Source organism: Chlorocebus sabaeus, chromosome 19 (assembly GCF_047675955.1).
Source record: "Chlorocebus sabaeus isolate Y175 chromosome 19, mChlSab1.0.hap1, whole genome shotgun sequence".
Classification (NCBI taxonomy): domain Eukaryota; kingdom Metazoa; phylum Chordata; class Mammalia; order Primates; family Cercopithecidae; genus Chlorocebus; species Chlorocebus sabaeus.
The window spans coordinates 9096623-9113370 of NC_132922.1; the positions used below are offsets into that span (position 1 = coordinate 9096623).

General features: G+C 45.9%; 1 protein-coding gene across 1 annotated transcript in view; it reads right to left on the reverse strand.

Annotated features, from left to right (window-relative positions):
- MEI1 (meiotic double-stranded break formation protein 1) overlaps positions 1 to 16748 on the reverse strand; it is a 97834-nt gene that overhangs the window by 35561 nt on the left and 45525 nt on the right. Inside the window, exons 12-19 of the mRNA XM_007975927.3 lie at positions 16560 to 16674; positions 15014 to 15105; positions 14054 to 14195; positions 11849 to 11960; positions 7067 to 7127; positions 4547 to 4644; positions 2258 to 2426; positions 85 to 232 (exon numbers count right to left, since the gene is read on the reverse strand). Of these exons, the coding sequence (XP_007974118.2) occupies positions 85 to 232; positions 2258 to 2426; positions 4547 to 4644; positions 7067 to 7127; positions 11849 to 11960; positions 14054 to 14195; positions 15014 to 15105; positions 16560 to 16674 (937 nt within the window). The remainder of the gene's footprint in view (positions 1 to 84; positions 233 to 2257; positions 2427 to 4546; positions 4645 to 7066; positions 7128 to 11848; positions 11961 to 14053; positions 14196 to 15013; positions 15106 to 16559; positions 16675 to 16748) is intronic.

The following is a 16748-nucleotide window of genomic DNA, read 5'->3' on the forward strand; positions in this document are numbered from 1 at the left end:
ACACTATCATCATCATGGTCTCTCAGGGAACTCTAATGTAAAGAGGTACAGGAGGAGGAGGAGTCCAGGCATTGTGGTCCATACCTCACGTAGTGTATTGTCTTTGTCCTGGCAGATTGCAAGCAGATAAATGGAGGCTTTGAAGACCACCAGTGGGGGGCGCTCACCCTGGTCCTGCAGAGACAGGAGGAAGCTTTGCACAGCTTCAAATAATTCTGCCTCTGAGACAAACCTGTCAACCAAGAAAAGCCTGAGTGAGAAAGGCAGAGCTGGCAGGCCACTGGGCTCTTCTATCCTGCCTGGCCACATCCTTCCTCAGCCCACTGTCCTGCCCCAGCATGCCCACAGCCTAATGACATCTTACACAAACAGTGTGCTATACATACTTACAAAGCATTGCCATACACATACATCGCATTTTTCTATGCCTTGTGCAGACTCAAGGCATAAAACAATGCCTTGTTAGGGGCCAAATACTCCTCATTCACACTTGGGAGGTGAGCTATCTGCCAGCTGGACCAGCACTGTTAAAGAAAAGGGTGCTACTGCTGGGGTTCAGAAGGCCCTGCTTTGGCAGCTACTCCACCCCTCTCTTCTTGTATTTATCATTAAACAGTGGTGTATTTAACAGATATAACACCAAAAGCATAAATGACAAAAGAAAAAATAGATAAATTAGAGGTCATCAAAATTAAAAACATTTGTGCTTCAAAAGATACCGCTAAGAAAGTGAAAAGGGCCAGGTGTGATGGCTCATGCCTAGAGTCTTAGCACTCTGGGAGGCTGAGGTGGGAGAATTGCTTGAGGCCAGGAGTTCGAGACCAGCCTAGGCAATGTAGTCAGACCTCATCTCTACAAAAAAAAAAAAAAAAATTTAGCCATTTGTGGAGATGCATGCCTATAGTGCCAGCTACTTGGGAGGCTGAGATGGGAGGATTGCTAGAGCCCAGGAGGTTGAGGCTGCAGTGAGTCATGATTGTGCTACTGCATTTTAGCCTCGGTGAGACAGCAAGATACGAAAGGAAAGGAAGAGGAACGGGGAAGGGGAAGGTAAGGAAAAAGGGAGGGTAGAGTAGGGGAGGGGAGGGAAGAGGAAGGGAGGTGAAGGGAGAGGAGAGGAGGGGAGGGAAAAGAGGAAAGGACAGGACAGGACAGGAATGGAAAGGAAGAAAGAAAAGAAAGCGAAAAGACAGCAAACAGGAAGTCAGGTGTGGTGGCTCATGCCTGTAATGGTAGCATTTGGGGAGGCCAAGGTGAGAGGATTGAGAATATACCCAAAAAGAATTAAAAACACTACTCAAACAAATATATGTACACACATGTTTACAACAGCAGTATTCACAACAGCCAAAAGGTGGAAAGAGCCCAAATGTCCATCAATAGGTGAATAAAAGCAAATTATGGTGTATATATACCAAAGGTATATTATTCAGCCATAAAAGGAATGAAGTACTGATACACGATACAAACATTATGCTCACTGGATGGACTTCTAAAATGTTATGCTAAGTGGAAGAAGCCAGACACAAAAAGTCACACTTTGTATGATTCCATCTATATGAAATATTCAGAATAGGTAAATCCAAAGAGTCAGAACAGATTGTTGGTTGCCAGGAGCTGGGGAGGGAGGAGGAATGGAAGTGACAGCTTTGCAGTGATGGAAATGTTCTAGAACTAGATGAAGGTGGTGGTTGCACATTTTAAATTAATACTAAATACCACTGAATTGTTCACTTTAAAATGGTCAAGCTTATGTTGTGTAAATTTTACCTCAATAATTTTTACCTCAATAATTTTTTTTTTTTTTTAAGACTGAGTCTCACTCTGTCACCCAGGCTGGAGAGCAATGGCGAAATATCAGCTCACTGCAACCTCTGCCTCCCAAGTTCAAGTGATTCTCCTGCTTCAGCCTCCTGAATAGTTGGGATTACAGATGCTCGCCACCATGTCTGGCTAATTTTGTATTTTTAGTAGAGACAGGGTTTCACCATGGTGGTCAGGTTGGTCTTGAACTCCTGAACTCAGGTGATCCACCTACCTCGGCCTCCCAAAGTGCTGGGATTACAGGTGTAAGTCACCGCACCCGGCCAAAAAATTATTATTATTAATTTATTAACTTATTTATTTTTTGAGACAGAGTATCACTCTGTTGCCCATGCCCAGCATCAGGCTTGGAGGGATGCCTCTGTGAATACTGAACTGAACTGCTGATGAATGTCCCAAGACCCACCACCAGCCATCACTTTTGTGCACTGACCTGTCCTCGTGGATGTAGGCCAAGTAGAAGAGTAGCAGGATGCAGTACTGTCTCTGGCGAACAGCTCCCTCCATGTACTGGCGATCAGACAGGAAGGCAAGGCTTTCAGGGCTCCTGCTGCTTATCTGGGGCAGCCTGTGCTGTAGGAGCTCAGACACTGCAGAGAGTTCTAGGGAGGGAACAAGTAGAGGAAAGCCACACAGAGAACATAGGAGAACAGGTAATCAGCACATTAGTACCTACTACATGCAGAGTACTGCACAGGGCAGCAAGGGTAAATGCAGTATAGAAGGAAATAAGGAAATCAGAGGCTCCTCTTCCTTTGAGCAAGGTTCAGCCTACCAGGAAAGACTAAAGTTAACAAGAGGAAGGACATGGATATGTCTCAAAAATTAACATTCATTCTTTTTTATTTCCTTTTTTCTTTTGACAGAGTCTCGCTCTGTTGCCCATGCTGGAGTGCAATGGCACGATCTCGGCTCACTGCAACCTCCCCCTTCTGGGTTCAAGCAATTCTCCTGCCTCAACCTCCCAAGTAGCTGGGATTACAGGCACCCACCACCATGCCCAGCTAATTTTTTGTATTTTTAGTAGAGACGGGGTTTCACCATGTTGGCCAGGCTGGTCTCGAACTCCTGACCTCAGGTGATCCACCCACCTCCACCTCCCAAAAACATTCATTCTTTCATTCATTTGACATATGTTCATTGAGTGGCTACTACTCTTAGGATAGGCTGTGAGATCCAGGCCCTACCTCCGAGAACTGGCAGCTGATGGGAAGAGACATATAATGAGACAGGCAATTGCAGGACATGTGGTCAGCACCATATTGAGGAGGGAGTGACTCAGATCGCCTGGCATGGGGAAGGCAAGATCAAAGAGGAAGAAACTGTGGGCTGGGTGCTGTGGCTCACACCTATAATCCCAGCATTTTGGGAGGCTGAGAAGGGCAGATCACCTGAGGTCAGAAGTTCAAGACCAGCCTGGCCAACATAGTGAAACCCTGTCCCTACAAAAATACAAAAATTAGCCGGCCATGATGGCGGGTGCCTGTAATCCCAGCTACTTGGGAGGCTGAGGTGGGAGAATCACTTGAACCCGGGAGGCAGACGTTGCAGTGAGCCGAGATGGCACCATTGCACTCCAGCCTGGGTGACAAGTGCAAAACTCCATCTCAGAAAAAAGAAAGAAAGCTTTGGGAGGTCAAGGCGGGCAGATCATGAGGTCAGGATGGAGACCATCCTGGCTAACACAGTGAAACCCCGTCTCTACTAAAAATACAAAAAATTAGCCAGGCGAGGTAGCGGGCCCCTATAGTCCCAGCTACTCGGGAGGCTGAGGCAGGAGAATGGCGTGAACTCGGTGGGGGCGGAGCCTGCAGTGAGCCAAGATCGCACCACTGCACTCCAGCCTGGGTGACAGAGCGAGACTCCATCTCAAAAAAAAAAAAAGAAAAAGAAACAAACAAACAAACAAGCTGTGGAGGGTGAGGAGAAAAGAGGCAGTGACAGGAGAAAAGAGAAAAGGAAGCAAGGTGTTCAGAGGCCCAAAGGCATGAGAAGACATGCCATGTTTCCATTCAGTGTGACTGGACAGTCAGTGAATAGATGTGGGGTGTCAGCAGCTGGGGAACTATGTGATGTAATCTGTAGCTGGACTGTGAAAGACCTTTAAGCAAATGCCACTTAAAGAAGTGGGACTTTATCCTGAGGGCAGAGATTTCTAGATTTCTTATGAAAACGGTTTCATAAAAGAAGGAATATTTTAATACCAAAAGAATAGGAAAGAAGAACAGGCATGGTGGCTCAAGCCGGTAATCCCAGCACTTTGGGAGACCAAGACAGGAAGGAAGGGAGGGAGGGAGGGAGGAAGGAAGGGAGGGAGGGAGGGAGGGAGCGAGCGAGCGAGGGAGGGAGGAAAGAAAGAAACACTACTTGAATGAATGAAGAAACAGAACACACTATTCATGCTATAGTTAACACTGGACTCCTGAGGCCTGGTGTGGGGATGTTGCAGAGGCGACTATCAGGAAGAAGGAACTGGACTTGATGGACATGAGGATCCTTCTCAACTCTAAGGTGCCAGGAGCCTTGGGTTCCATCATTTTACAGTTCTATTATTTCACATCCCTAGGAATCAACCTATAATAGTATCACTCTGATTCCTCTGGACAGCCCCAAGCAAAGAAATCTCATGCCTGTACTAACTCACTATCTAGTCAATCAGCAAGGCACCCAGACTCTAAAGACCAGCACAGGCCACATGAGTGGTCAAATTGTAGCATCTTACCTTCTTCAGAAGGTGGTCCTGTCTTCTCTGGAGCTGAGAGGAGGTTGAGGCACATACAGTAGAGGAAATTGGAACACACCTGGTTTAGGGCTGAGTGACTTAGAGAGGGAGAAGAAGAAAGAACAGAAGAGAAGACATTGCTACTTTGACTGGGAGAGCATTATCCCTGCCATATGCCTGGGCACCACTGCTTTGTGCCAGAGGCTAGTGAAATTCTAGCCATGGCCATGGCAGAAGACGTCCTAAGGTGGCTATGAAAAGTAAATATGGGGCTGGGCACAGTGGCTTATGCCTGTAATTCTAGAACTTTGGGAGGCCAAGGTGGGTGGATCACCTGAGTTCAAGAGTTTGAGACCAGCCTGGCCAAAATGGTGAAACCCCATCTCTACTAAAAACACAAAAATTTGGCCAGTCACAGTGGCTCATGTCTGTAATCCCAGCACTTTGGAGGCTGAGGCGGGCAGATCACGAGGTCAGGAGTTCCAGACCAGCCTGACCAACGTGGTGAAACCCTGTCTCTACTAAAAATACAAAATTAGCCAGGCGTGGTGGCGCATGCCTGTAAACCCAGCTACTCAGGAGGCTGAAGCAGGAGACTTGCTTGAACTCAGAAGGCAGAGGTTGCAGTGAGCCGAGATAGCACCATTGCACTCCAGCCTGGGCGACAGAGGGAGACTCGGTCTCAAATATTATAATACAAAAATTTGCTAGGCGTGGTGGCAGGTACCTGGAATTCCAGCTACTCGGGATGCTGAGGCAGGAGAATTGCTTGAACCCAGAAAGCAGAGGTTGCAGTGAGCCGAAATCGTGCCATTGCACTCCAGCCTGGGTGACAAGAGCAAGGCTCTGTCTTAAAAAAAAAAAAAAAAAGTAAATATGGAACCTGCTGCTTCAGCTGTAACTTGGACACCTGGCCCATATAGGCACTCACTAAATATTTACTGAAAAAATATGAAGTGGGGGCTATAAGCTCCAATTTAATAAAACATACAAATAAAAAAGTGCCCCTAGGCCAGAAAAGGGCTGAGGAAGTACTAGAAAAAGCAGCAGCAGCAGCTGAACCCCACATGGGCAGTCAAGGAGTACTTCCAAAATTTTGACTTTCAATCCAGGTGGGTCCTTGTATTCTCTCCTAAATGTTGGATGGTGTATTCAGTATTATGGAAGGAAAGCTGGGCACTGCATTGTAGCCAGCTTGTAGGCTGTGGGAAGTAACAAATTAATCTTCTTAGTAAATACAGAAACGGGGCAAATCATAAATGAGAAGGTACAGAGGCTGCTCTAGAAATCTAACAAGACAGAGACTGAGGCAGCAACCTCTACTTTAACAAGAGAGCTTCTCTAGAATTGGAGAATTGGAGAGCTGGTAGAAACTAGAACATGACAGGCACTGCATCCTTTCCCCTTTGAGGTCCTCAATTTCCTCAGTGGTCTCTGTCGCTCCGGCTAGAGTGGGGTGTGATCATAGCTCACTGCAGCTTTTTTTTTTTTTTTTTTTTTTTTAAGATGGAATCTCACTCTGTCACCCAGGCTGGAGTGCAGTGGTACTATCTCGAGAAGCTCACTGCAACCTCCACCTCCCGGGTTCAAGCCAATCTTCTGCCTCAGCTGGAGTTTCCTGCTCAATCCGTCCAGTTTCCTCATTTAAATGAGAGGTTAAACAAATGATCTCTGAAAGCCCTTCCAGTTTTGGGGGGCATTTTGGACAGAGACAGACAAGGTCTCACTGCCGCTTTGACCTCCTAGGCTCAAGGATCCTCTCGCCTCAGCCTCCTGAGTATCTGAGATTAGAGGTGTGTACCACCAGGTCTGGCTAAAAAAAAAAAAAAAAAAAAAAAAAAAAAACTTTTGTGGCCAGCCATGGTGGCTCAAACCTGTAATTCCAGCACTTTGGGAGGCCAAGGCGGGCGGATCACCTGAGGTCAGGAGTTCAAGACCAGTCTGGCCATCGTGGTGAAACCCCATTTCTACTAAAAATACAAAAATTAGCCAGATGTGGTGGCAGGTACCTATAATCTCAGCTACTGAGGTTCTGAGGCAGGAGAATTGCTTGAACCCAGGAGGCGGTTGTTGCAGTGAGCCAAGATTGTACCACTGTACTCCAGCCTGGGTGACACAGCAAGACTCCATCTCAAAAAAATATATATATATTTATAGAGACTAGGGTCTTGCTATGCTACTTAAGTTGATCTTGAACTGCTGTCTTCAAGCAATCCTCCCATCTTGGCCTCCCAAAGTGCTGGGATTACAGCCATGAGCCACTGTGCCAGGCCTCTCCCAGTTTTGATGTGACAGGTACCCATCCAAGTATCATCAGGCATAAGATCCTTACCAGGCAAGATTCAATACAACCTACAGAAGCATGTTCAGCTTATTGCACCAGATGCTGAGCAAGGCAGACACTATGTCAACACCACCATGAGCTCATGACTAAAACACACCAGCCAACAATTCCCACTTGTCCCGTCAAGAAGGACATTGGCCCCTTGGCCACTCAATCTTGCCTGGGACCACACATACCTCAGACCACTGCAAAACCTGGCCTTCAGCTCCAGGGTCAGTCGTATGAAGGATGAGGCAGCTTCGAAGAAGTGGGAATAAAGCAGAGAGCAGTTTAAACCAGACTTGTCACAGAGAGTCCCAAACCTGGGTGGTATCAAAAAGCTCTGGTTTTAGAGTTACACAGACCTGGTTCAAAATGTGCTCCATCTCTATCTGGCAGTTTCACTCTGGAAAGGTTTTTTAACTTCTCTGAGACTCAGTTTTGATATTTGTACCTCACAGGCTGCTGTAAAGCTAAGTAAGATAAATGCATGGAGAACATCTAACAAGTACTTGACTCAAAGTAAGTGCTGCAATAAGTGCTCATTTTCTTCCATTCTGAATGATCCTCCACTACATTTTGGTACATTTGACAAGGACCTAGGAAGGGCACATCTGCTCCTTCTATCCCTTCTTCCAGTTTCATAGAAAACAATCCAGTTTCACACGCAGAAAGAACAGGAGTAGTTACTATTTTATTCTCATCTCTAAATTGTCTGTTGAAAGCAATTGGTTCTCAGAACAGGGGTCCGATAACATTATCTTTCCTATTTTTTTTTTTTTTTTTTTTGAGACGGAGTCTCACTTTGTCGCCAGGCTGGAGTGTAGTGGCATGATATCGGCTCACTACAACCTCTGCCTCCCGGGTTCAGGCGATTATCCTGCCTCAGCCTCCCGAGTAACTGGGACTACAGGTGCGCACCACCACACCCAGCTGATTTTAGTATTTTTAGTAGAGACGGGGTTTCACCATGTTGGCCAGGATGGTCTCGATCTCTTGACCTCATGATCCGCCCACCTCGGCCTCCCAAAGTGCTGGATTACAGGTGTGAGCCACTGTGCCCAGCCTTTTTTTTTTTTTTTTTTTTTTTAAGATGGTGTTTCACTCTTATTGCCCAGGCTAGAGTGCAATGGCACGATCTTGGCTCACTGCAACCTCCATCTCCCAGGTTCAAGCAATTCTCCTGCCTCAGCCTCCTGAGTAGCTGGGATTACAGGCATGTGCCACCATGCCCAGCTAATTTTGTATTTTTAGTAAAGACAGGGTTTCTACATGTTGGTCAGGTTGGTATTGAACTCCGGACCTCAGGTGATCCGCCCACCTCGGCCTGCCAAAGTGCTGGGATTACAGACGTGAGCCACTGTGGCCTGGCCAGCAGTTTCTGCCTTAGCTGTTGACCCTGGCCCAGGCCCTTGTGCTTCTGGCTCCTCCCAGTCTCCCCAATAAGGCTTTCAGCCAATAATAAACTCTGTTCTGCCTTCCCTGGGCCACTGTAAAGCAGACTCCTAGATAAAGAAGACTCAGAAGCACCCATTTCACCAGCCCCTGAGTTGGGAATAATCTGTATTTTATCCTGGGGCTAAAGCAGCTGATAGGGAATCCCTCAGGGTTTCACAGCAACTCTCTGGAGCAACAATTTAACCCATGACTTCCCCAGGGAAGGGGCACCAAGCTTCCCTTCCAGATGCGCTCCTCTTGGCCCAATCTCTCAGGGATCCAGAGTTTCTCCACCCTCCTACTCCAGGTCTCCATACCATTCCTGGCTGGCAGTGCCTGCTTCCCTCCTCCCTCTTGCAGGTTGAGCCTCTAATCCTGTGCTACCTGGCTTCATGCTGCACAGATCTCCCTATAGATCTCACAGCCTTTTTCTACATCCCCTATTCCCCACCACTGCCCCCAAGAGATCTACACTTGCCTCTCATCCAGTGCCCCAAGACTACCTCTTGGGTCCTGAAGTATGGCAGGCAGGAAGAATGTTAGAAGGAAGGGAAGAAGTGTGTATCAGTTATCACAATGGCTGAGGGATGCAGTCTTCAGGAAATCTATATAATCATCTCGTTTAATTCTCACTATTATCACCATGTTCTAGCTAAGGACACTGGAGATAAGAAAATTAATTTATACAATCTCAATACACAAGTTAAGAGAGGTGAGAAGAATTCCAACTCATATGGGCTAACAACCACAGTCTCTCTACTGCTTCTTCCTATGAGCAGCTAATCAGATAAGTGTTTCCAATCCTAGGGGGTAGAAAAATCCTTCCTAATTCCATGTTCCCCTCTACTCATACCCCTGTTTCTCACCTTCCCCTCACACGAAACTTGTCAAAAGAGTTGTGTATCCCGTCTCTACTGCCTCATCTTGCACTCATTCTTTAACTCACTCTGGTCTGTCTTCTATTCCAACCACTCCACAGAAACTGCTCTGGCCAATGTGGCCAAAAGCTGCCATGAAGCCAAGTCCAATGGACATTTTTAAACTTCATCTTACTTGACCTCTGGGATGCATTTCACACTCCTGACTACTCCCCAATCCACAAAACTCTCTTCATTTGGCTTCCTTAATGTCATACCCTTCTGGTTTCCTTTCTCCCTCTCCAAATGCTCGTACTCTCCTCCTCCTGACCATTAAATGCTTCTCTCTTAATTTTGTCTTGGCTTCTTTCATCATTTCATTTTACACACTCAACTTTGAAGAATCTCACCTGATCCCCACTGAGGAGTCAGCCTCACAAGGACAGGGGTCTGTTTTGTTCGCTGCTAAATCTCCAGCTGTAGCATGATATGTTGCATGCAGTAGGTGCCCAATATTTGTTGAATGAATGAAAGGCTGGATGTTGAAGATTTCTATACCTGTATCTAAATCCCAGATCTCTCCCTTGTCTTCAGACACAGTCAATTACCCACCTAACATCTTCACTGGAACATCTCACATTCACCCTGACCCAAACTGACCGTATCCTCTACTGCCTCCCCAAACCAGATCCTCCCGCAGTGAGCCTTCTCTCAGTTAACACACCACCATCCACATAGAAGGCAGCCAGAAGCCAGGCATTACCCTGCACTGTTCCCTCTCTTTCAAGCCCTACATCCAACAATTCCATGCCCCAACACTACCTTAGTTCCTACCACCAACCTGAGTTAATCCAAAAGGCTGAGATACATGCCTCCAATCTGCCTCCCTCTAACTCATAGTCCACACAGCTCCAAGAAAGATCTTTCTGAAACAGAAATCTGAAATGTTGCTCCACTTCTTTAAAACTCAACAAAACTCCTAGGATAAAAAATCCAAATTCCAGGCCAGGTGTGGCGGCTCATGTCTGTAATGCCGACAGTTTGGGAGGCCAAGGTGGCCGGATCACCTGAGGTCAGGAGATCGAGACCAGCCCGGCCAACACGGAGAAACCCCCATCTCTACTAAAAATACAAAATTAGCTGGGCATGGTGGCACACGCCTGTAATCTCAGCTACTCGGGAGGCTGATGCAGGAGAATCACTTGAACCCGGGAGGCAGAGGCTGTGGTGAGCCGAGATTGTGCCTGGGCAACAAGAGCGAAACTCCGTCTCAAAAAACAAAAAAAAAGGCCAGGAACAGTGGTTCACACCTCTAATCTCAGCACTTTGGGAGGCCGAGGTGGGCGGATCATGAGCTCAAGAGATCGAGACCAGCCTGGCCAAGATGGTGAAATCCCATCTCTACTTAAAAAAAAAAAAAAAAATTACAAAAATTAGCCAGGTGCAGTGGCAGATGCCTGCAATCCCAGCTACTTAGGAGGCTGAGGCAGGAGAATCACTTGAATCGGGTGGGGCGGAGACTGCAGTGAGCTGAGATCATGCCACTGCACTCCAGCCTAGGCGACAGAGTGAGACTCTGTCTCAAAAAAATAAATAAATAAATAAGAAAAAAAAAATCCAAATTCCTCACAAGGCCAAAAAGGCCTACTTGGCTGAGCCCTGGCTGCCTCTCCACAGTAGACTTGTTGCACAACATTTGTTGCATGCCATGTGACAAGAATAAAAGAAAAAACATTAAATTATAATGATAAGAGTCAAATATAGCTCAGAGATTAAGAAAGCATGTTCTGGCCAGGCGCAGTGGCTCACGCCTGTAATTCCAACACTTCGGGAGGCTGAGGCAGGCGGATCATGAGGTCAGGAGATCGAGACCATCCTGGCTAACACGGTGAAACCCTGTCTCTACTAAAAAATACAAAAAATTAGCTAGGCATGGTGGCAGGCACACTGTAGTCCCAGCTACTCGGGAGGCTGAGACAGGAGAATGGCGTGAACCCAGGAGGCAGAGCTTACAGTGAGCCGAGTTCATGCCACTGCACTCCAGCTTGGGCGACAGGGCAAGACTCCATCTCAGAAAAAAAAAAAAGAAAAGAAAAGAAAGCATAGTCTACAGCCAGATTCCCTGGGTTTGAATCCTGGGCATACCACTTATAGTGTGACCTTAGGCAAGTTACTTAACCTCTCTGAGATTCAGTTTGCTCATCAGTAGAATGAGTATAATCATAATAGAAAATTCCTAGGGTTTTTCTGAGTACTAAATGAGTCCATACATGCAAAGCACTTAAAACAGTGTCTCACACACTGTAAGAACTTAAATGTTAGTTACTATTAACAACTAGTCACTAACATTACTAAAAACTCTCAGCTAATTTTTCTTTAATCTTTTTGTAGAGATGGGGTCTCACTGTATTGTCCAAGCTGGTCTCAAACTCCTAGCCTCAGGTGATCGTCCCATCTGGGTCTCCTGAAGCACTGGGATTACAGGCATGAGCTACCACACCCAGCCCCTTTAATGACTTTTGATTGCTGCCTGATACTTCCTTTCACTCAACAGTGGACAAAGGATACAGATTCTGAATGAATTAGTAAATGTGCACCCACAACTTATGCTCTCTTTGAATACTCTCTGAGCACTGCCTAAGGTGCTTGCCTCTCTCCCAACCTCCACATTTGCCTACTGCCTACCAAGCTTCTTGGAAAACTTCTCCTTCATGTGGGGAACGATGACAAAGAGGCTGTGTAGAATTGAGAGGAAAACTTCCATCAAAGCTGGGTGGGTGGTCTGCTCCAAATGTCTCTGCAAAGAACCAGGAGAGAGAACATAGCCCACCAGGATTGAGTCTCTGAAGAAGAAAAGGCATCAGAGAAAACTCTCATCAAATCTAGCAACAGTAGATTAACTCCTTTCACTTGAAAGACACAAGAAAAGCTAGGGAACTTAAAGTCCAAACCTACATCTAAGGCTTGGATCACCTAATAGATTGCACTAGATACTTTATCTCTTTGGGCCTCTGTTCCCAAAAGACTAAAACGGGAATAACAAGATATCCCTCCCAGAAACAAATGTGGTCTGGTGCATAAAAACTGCTTTCTAAACCATAATGCCGAGTGACTCTCATGTTTCTATTACTATAGTAATAATAATAATATAGTTAATAAACTGCCTTCATATTTGTTATTTTTTGGTGGGGGGGTTGTTTTTTGTTTGTTTGTTTTTTGTTTTTTGAGATGGAGTCTCTGTCACCCAGGCTGAAGATCAGTGGTGCGATCTTGGCTCACTGAAACCTCTGCCTCTCAGGTTCAAGCGATTAGCCTGCTCATGCTCCTGGGCAGCTGGGATTACAGGCACGCACCACCACGCCCGGCTAATTTTTGTATTTTTAGTAGAGACGGGGTTTCGCTATGTTGGCCAGGCTGGTCTTAAATTCTTGACTTCAAGTGATCCACCCGCCTCAGCCTCCCAAAGTGCTGGAATTACAGGCATGAGCCACCGCACCTGGCCTGTTATTATTATTTTTAAGGCTGGTCAAGTAAAGCAGGGGGAATGAAGAAGGAACAAAGAAATCTGTAACTGGTTGTGATCAATTAGTTGTAAATACCATTGCACTCAGACCAGCCTTCAGGTAATTCTTCAAGAGTCATGAGGCAGTCTTATGTGGTAGACACAGCTCTGAATTAGGAAAAAAAAAAAAAAACCAGGGTTCTAGTTCAGGCTCTGTACATAGCCACCACAATGTGCCCCTGGGTAGTCAGTCACCTCCTCCCTTCCCTGAGTCTCAATTCCCTTTCTGTAAACAGCTGGGTCCTCAGAGGCATTGTTCTTGTTGACACCTTTCCTTTCATTTTTAGAACAAGTTTGGTTGTTTTTATTATTATAAAAGTAATATATGCTCTTTAAAGAAAATGTGTAAAATACAGAAAAGTAGAAAGAAGGAATAATACAATAATTCTATGATCTTCTAGATTTAGCTCTAACACTTCAAAAATCTAGGAGGAAGGCAGGGCAGGTTAGTAAACTGCCATGAGTTGCCCAAGTCTTACTGTTAGTGGATTAAGTCAGGGCCACAGCCCAGGGTCCCTGACCACTACCTCCTGCAGACTCCAGCTCAATGGCTTCTTCAAGGAAGAGAACCTCACTCGTGCAGAGCCAGAGGTGCCTCCCTGCTGCCACCTACTGTTCCCAGTAGATGGTTAGGAGTTGCCCTTTCCTGACTAACAGGTACTCCTCACAGGCTCACAGGATGCCCAAACCTCAAGCAGGAGAGGATTCATCCAAGGTTACCCAGAGTCAGCAGCTCTTGGCCCTGCTCTTCCCACCATCTCAACCTCAGGTCAATTCAGAATGAAGCTCTTCAGGATCAAGCCTCTCTTCAGAGTGGTCATCTCTCATTTTACAGAACACACATACATGTTCCTTATTAACACTTGGATAACAGACATTCACTGCTGCTCATTATTAAAGACACAAGAAAAGCTAGGGGACCTGAAGTAATAGGTTCAATCTCAGCACCATTATGGGCTTGCTTTATAACTATAGAAATATGACATCCTTATCTGTAAATTAGGGCAAATTATAGCATCCATCTCCCAGGACCATTGGGAGAACTAAATCCGGCAGTGAATATTAGGCACTTATTGCTCCATAAACTTACCAACTTATTATTTTATTATTACTGCTTTCTATTTTTTCTTAAGAGGAACCTGTTAGTTTCATAATGAAACACTACATTTTATTTTTAGAACAAAGGAAAGGTAGCAGCAAGAATCGCACTGCTGAGGCCCCCAGAGAGTTCCTTTGAGCAGTCACTGCCTTATGCCTCTGAGCCTGGCTTGCCTGCACATTCCTCTCTGCCCCAAGCTTCATGCTGCCCATGGCTCAGGAGAACGCACCATCACCATAGGGATACACAGCGAGTCACAGGCACTGAGAAGAAATTCTGAGAAGGCCTCCAAGGTGTCTTCCTTCTTGGCGCTGGGAGCTGTGAATGGATTCTCCTGGGCTGAAGGCTCACTCTGGAATTCTATAGCCAACCTAAGAAATCAACGTGTGAGTATATCCACTACCACCTACACAACCTAAAGATTACAAACACCCTCCTGGGGGGTGGTGGGGAGTGCCTGTGCTCAGGGTCCAGGGAAAGTATCTCTATTATCAGATCAGGAGAAAGTTCAATAGACCACAATGAGGAGAGGACTTGATCCCTGGCTACATCTCCAGATTCTTGCTCCCTCCCCCTCCCCCAACTATGTGTACTTCCACCCCACTGTGTGTACTTCCCTGAATATGCTATGCTATTTGCTATTTCCCATTCATTTGCCTTTAAATATGCTGCTCTCTCCATCTGGAATACCTTCCCCAGGTTGTTGAAAACCTAACAAATCCCACACGTATACAAAAAAGCATCTCTTCCCCAAGAGACTGTGAGCTCCTTGCGGGCAGGAGTCATTCTGACTTTTCTTTCCAGCCCCACTGTCTAGCATCAGGCATGGCACACAGTAGATACAACAAACATTTGTTAATGTAAACTGAATTAATTCAACAACCATTCAGTGAATACTTATAGTGCTAGGCTAGTTGGGGGGTGGTGGGGAGCGAAGGTGAATAAGACACAACCTCATGGCACAGTAGCAAAACTCCATGAGGAAGGAATCTTTAGAAAGGTCCTACCCCTAGCTGCCTGCCCCCAAGCCTCCTCCACACCCCCGCAAATCCTACCCCAGCCAAAATCCTCTTTGCCATACAGCAGAGTATCAGAAATCAAGTATTGCCTCTAGAACTTCACCCATTGTCTGAATCCCTTCCACACCTACCTTCCATGCTATTACTTCGTACCACAGAGGGCTCCTCACCTGCAGGCACTTCTAAATCCCTCCAGAGTGCTCAGGAGGAACTTTCCCCTTTGAAGAATGGCCTTCTCTGAATCTCTACTGGAGGCATGGCCCTGAGGTGGGAAGGAGAGACAGGAACCTAGTGATCAAGTATATGCTGTGTCTCAGTCTATGCTTGGATGACTGTAGACCTCTTCTTCTCACACTGTAGTCTGACATTCCTGTACACCTAACTTTCCAAGAGATCTTGGCTATATCCTTGCAAATAGCTCCTTTAAAAAATCGTAGCAAAGCTGGGCGTGGTGGCTCATGCTTGTAATCCCAGCACTTTGGGAGTCCAAGGCGGGCAGATCACAAGGTCAGGAGATCGAGACCATTCTGGCTAACATGGTGAAACTCCGTCTCTACTAAAAATACAAAAAAAAAAAAAAAAAAAAAAAAATTAGCCAGGCATGGTGGCAGGCGCATGTAGTCCCATCTACTAGGGTGGCTGTGGCAGGAGAATTGCTTGAACCCCGGAGGCAAATGTTGCAGTGAGCCGAGATCACGCCACTGCACTCCAGCCTGGGCAACAAGAGCAAGATTCCATCTCAGAAAAAAAAAAAAAAAAAAAAAAAAATGGTAGCAGGGGCCTGGTGCGGTGGATCACACCTGTAATCCCAGGACTTTAGGAGGCCGAGGTGGTCAGGAGTTCGAGACCAGCCTAGCCAACATCGTGAAACCCCGTCTCTACTAAAAATACAAAAATTAGCCAGGTGTGGTGGTACATGCCTGTAATCCCAGCTACTCAGGAGGCTGAGGCAGGAGAATCGCTGGAACCCGGGAGGCAGAGGTTGCAGTGAGTCAAGATCGTGCCACTGCACTCCAGACTGGGGCCACAGAGTGAGACTCTGTCTCAAAAAAAAAAAAAAAATGGTAGCAGTGTTGGAGGGACCTTAACCAACAGTCTCTCTGAACCACAAGAATGGCTATTGGTCTATTATATGCAGAAAGCTGTCACAGGCTAGTGGGTATTAGCTTGACTGTAATGGCCCTATTAGTTGCTCTAAAACACAAGAAAATCTCCACTACATCAGGTGTAAAGAGCTTAGTTTCCAAAGTTAATCCTGAAAGACACAATCAACATTCACACTGACAGTGTCTTACCTGATATCTTAAGTCTACAGGCCATTAAAAGTCAGCAACTACAACACATTGTATATGGTTCAGATTCTAAGACTCTAGTGAATCCAGACTTAAATAATTTTGTGAGCATGTTTACTCTATCTGCTTATATGATATAAACGGAGAATGTATGTAATAGACTGGGGTAAAAACACCCTGGAATTTAGTATCTAGACTTAGGTACTTTCTAGTTATAGACCTTAGAGAAAAATTATTTAACCCTTGTGGCTTTAGTTTCCCCATCTGTAAAAATGGGAATAATAATCCTTAAGCCTCATAGTAGCCATGTGTGCATGAGAAAAAGCCATGAAATAGCATACAAAAGTAAGGGAATATACTAATTATCTATCTAAAAACACATTGCAGCATGATCTTCAGAAGCGGCAGGCTGCAGTACACTGACCAGGGGCCTCCTGTTCAGCAAGGTCTGGGAAAACTCCGCACACCGGTTTAGCATGGCTTCTAGCAAAGACTGCAGTTCCCCATACTGCACAGGTGGAGCACTCTGATGGTCCTTCCTGCATCCAGAGAGACAAAAGTAGGTTCATGGTAAGGCAAGGGTATTCCCAAGATAACCCCAGGTTCTTAGGCA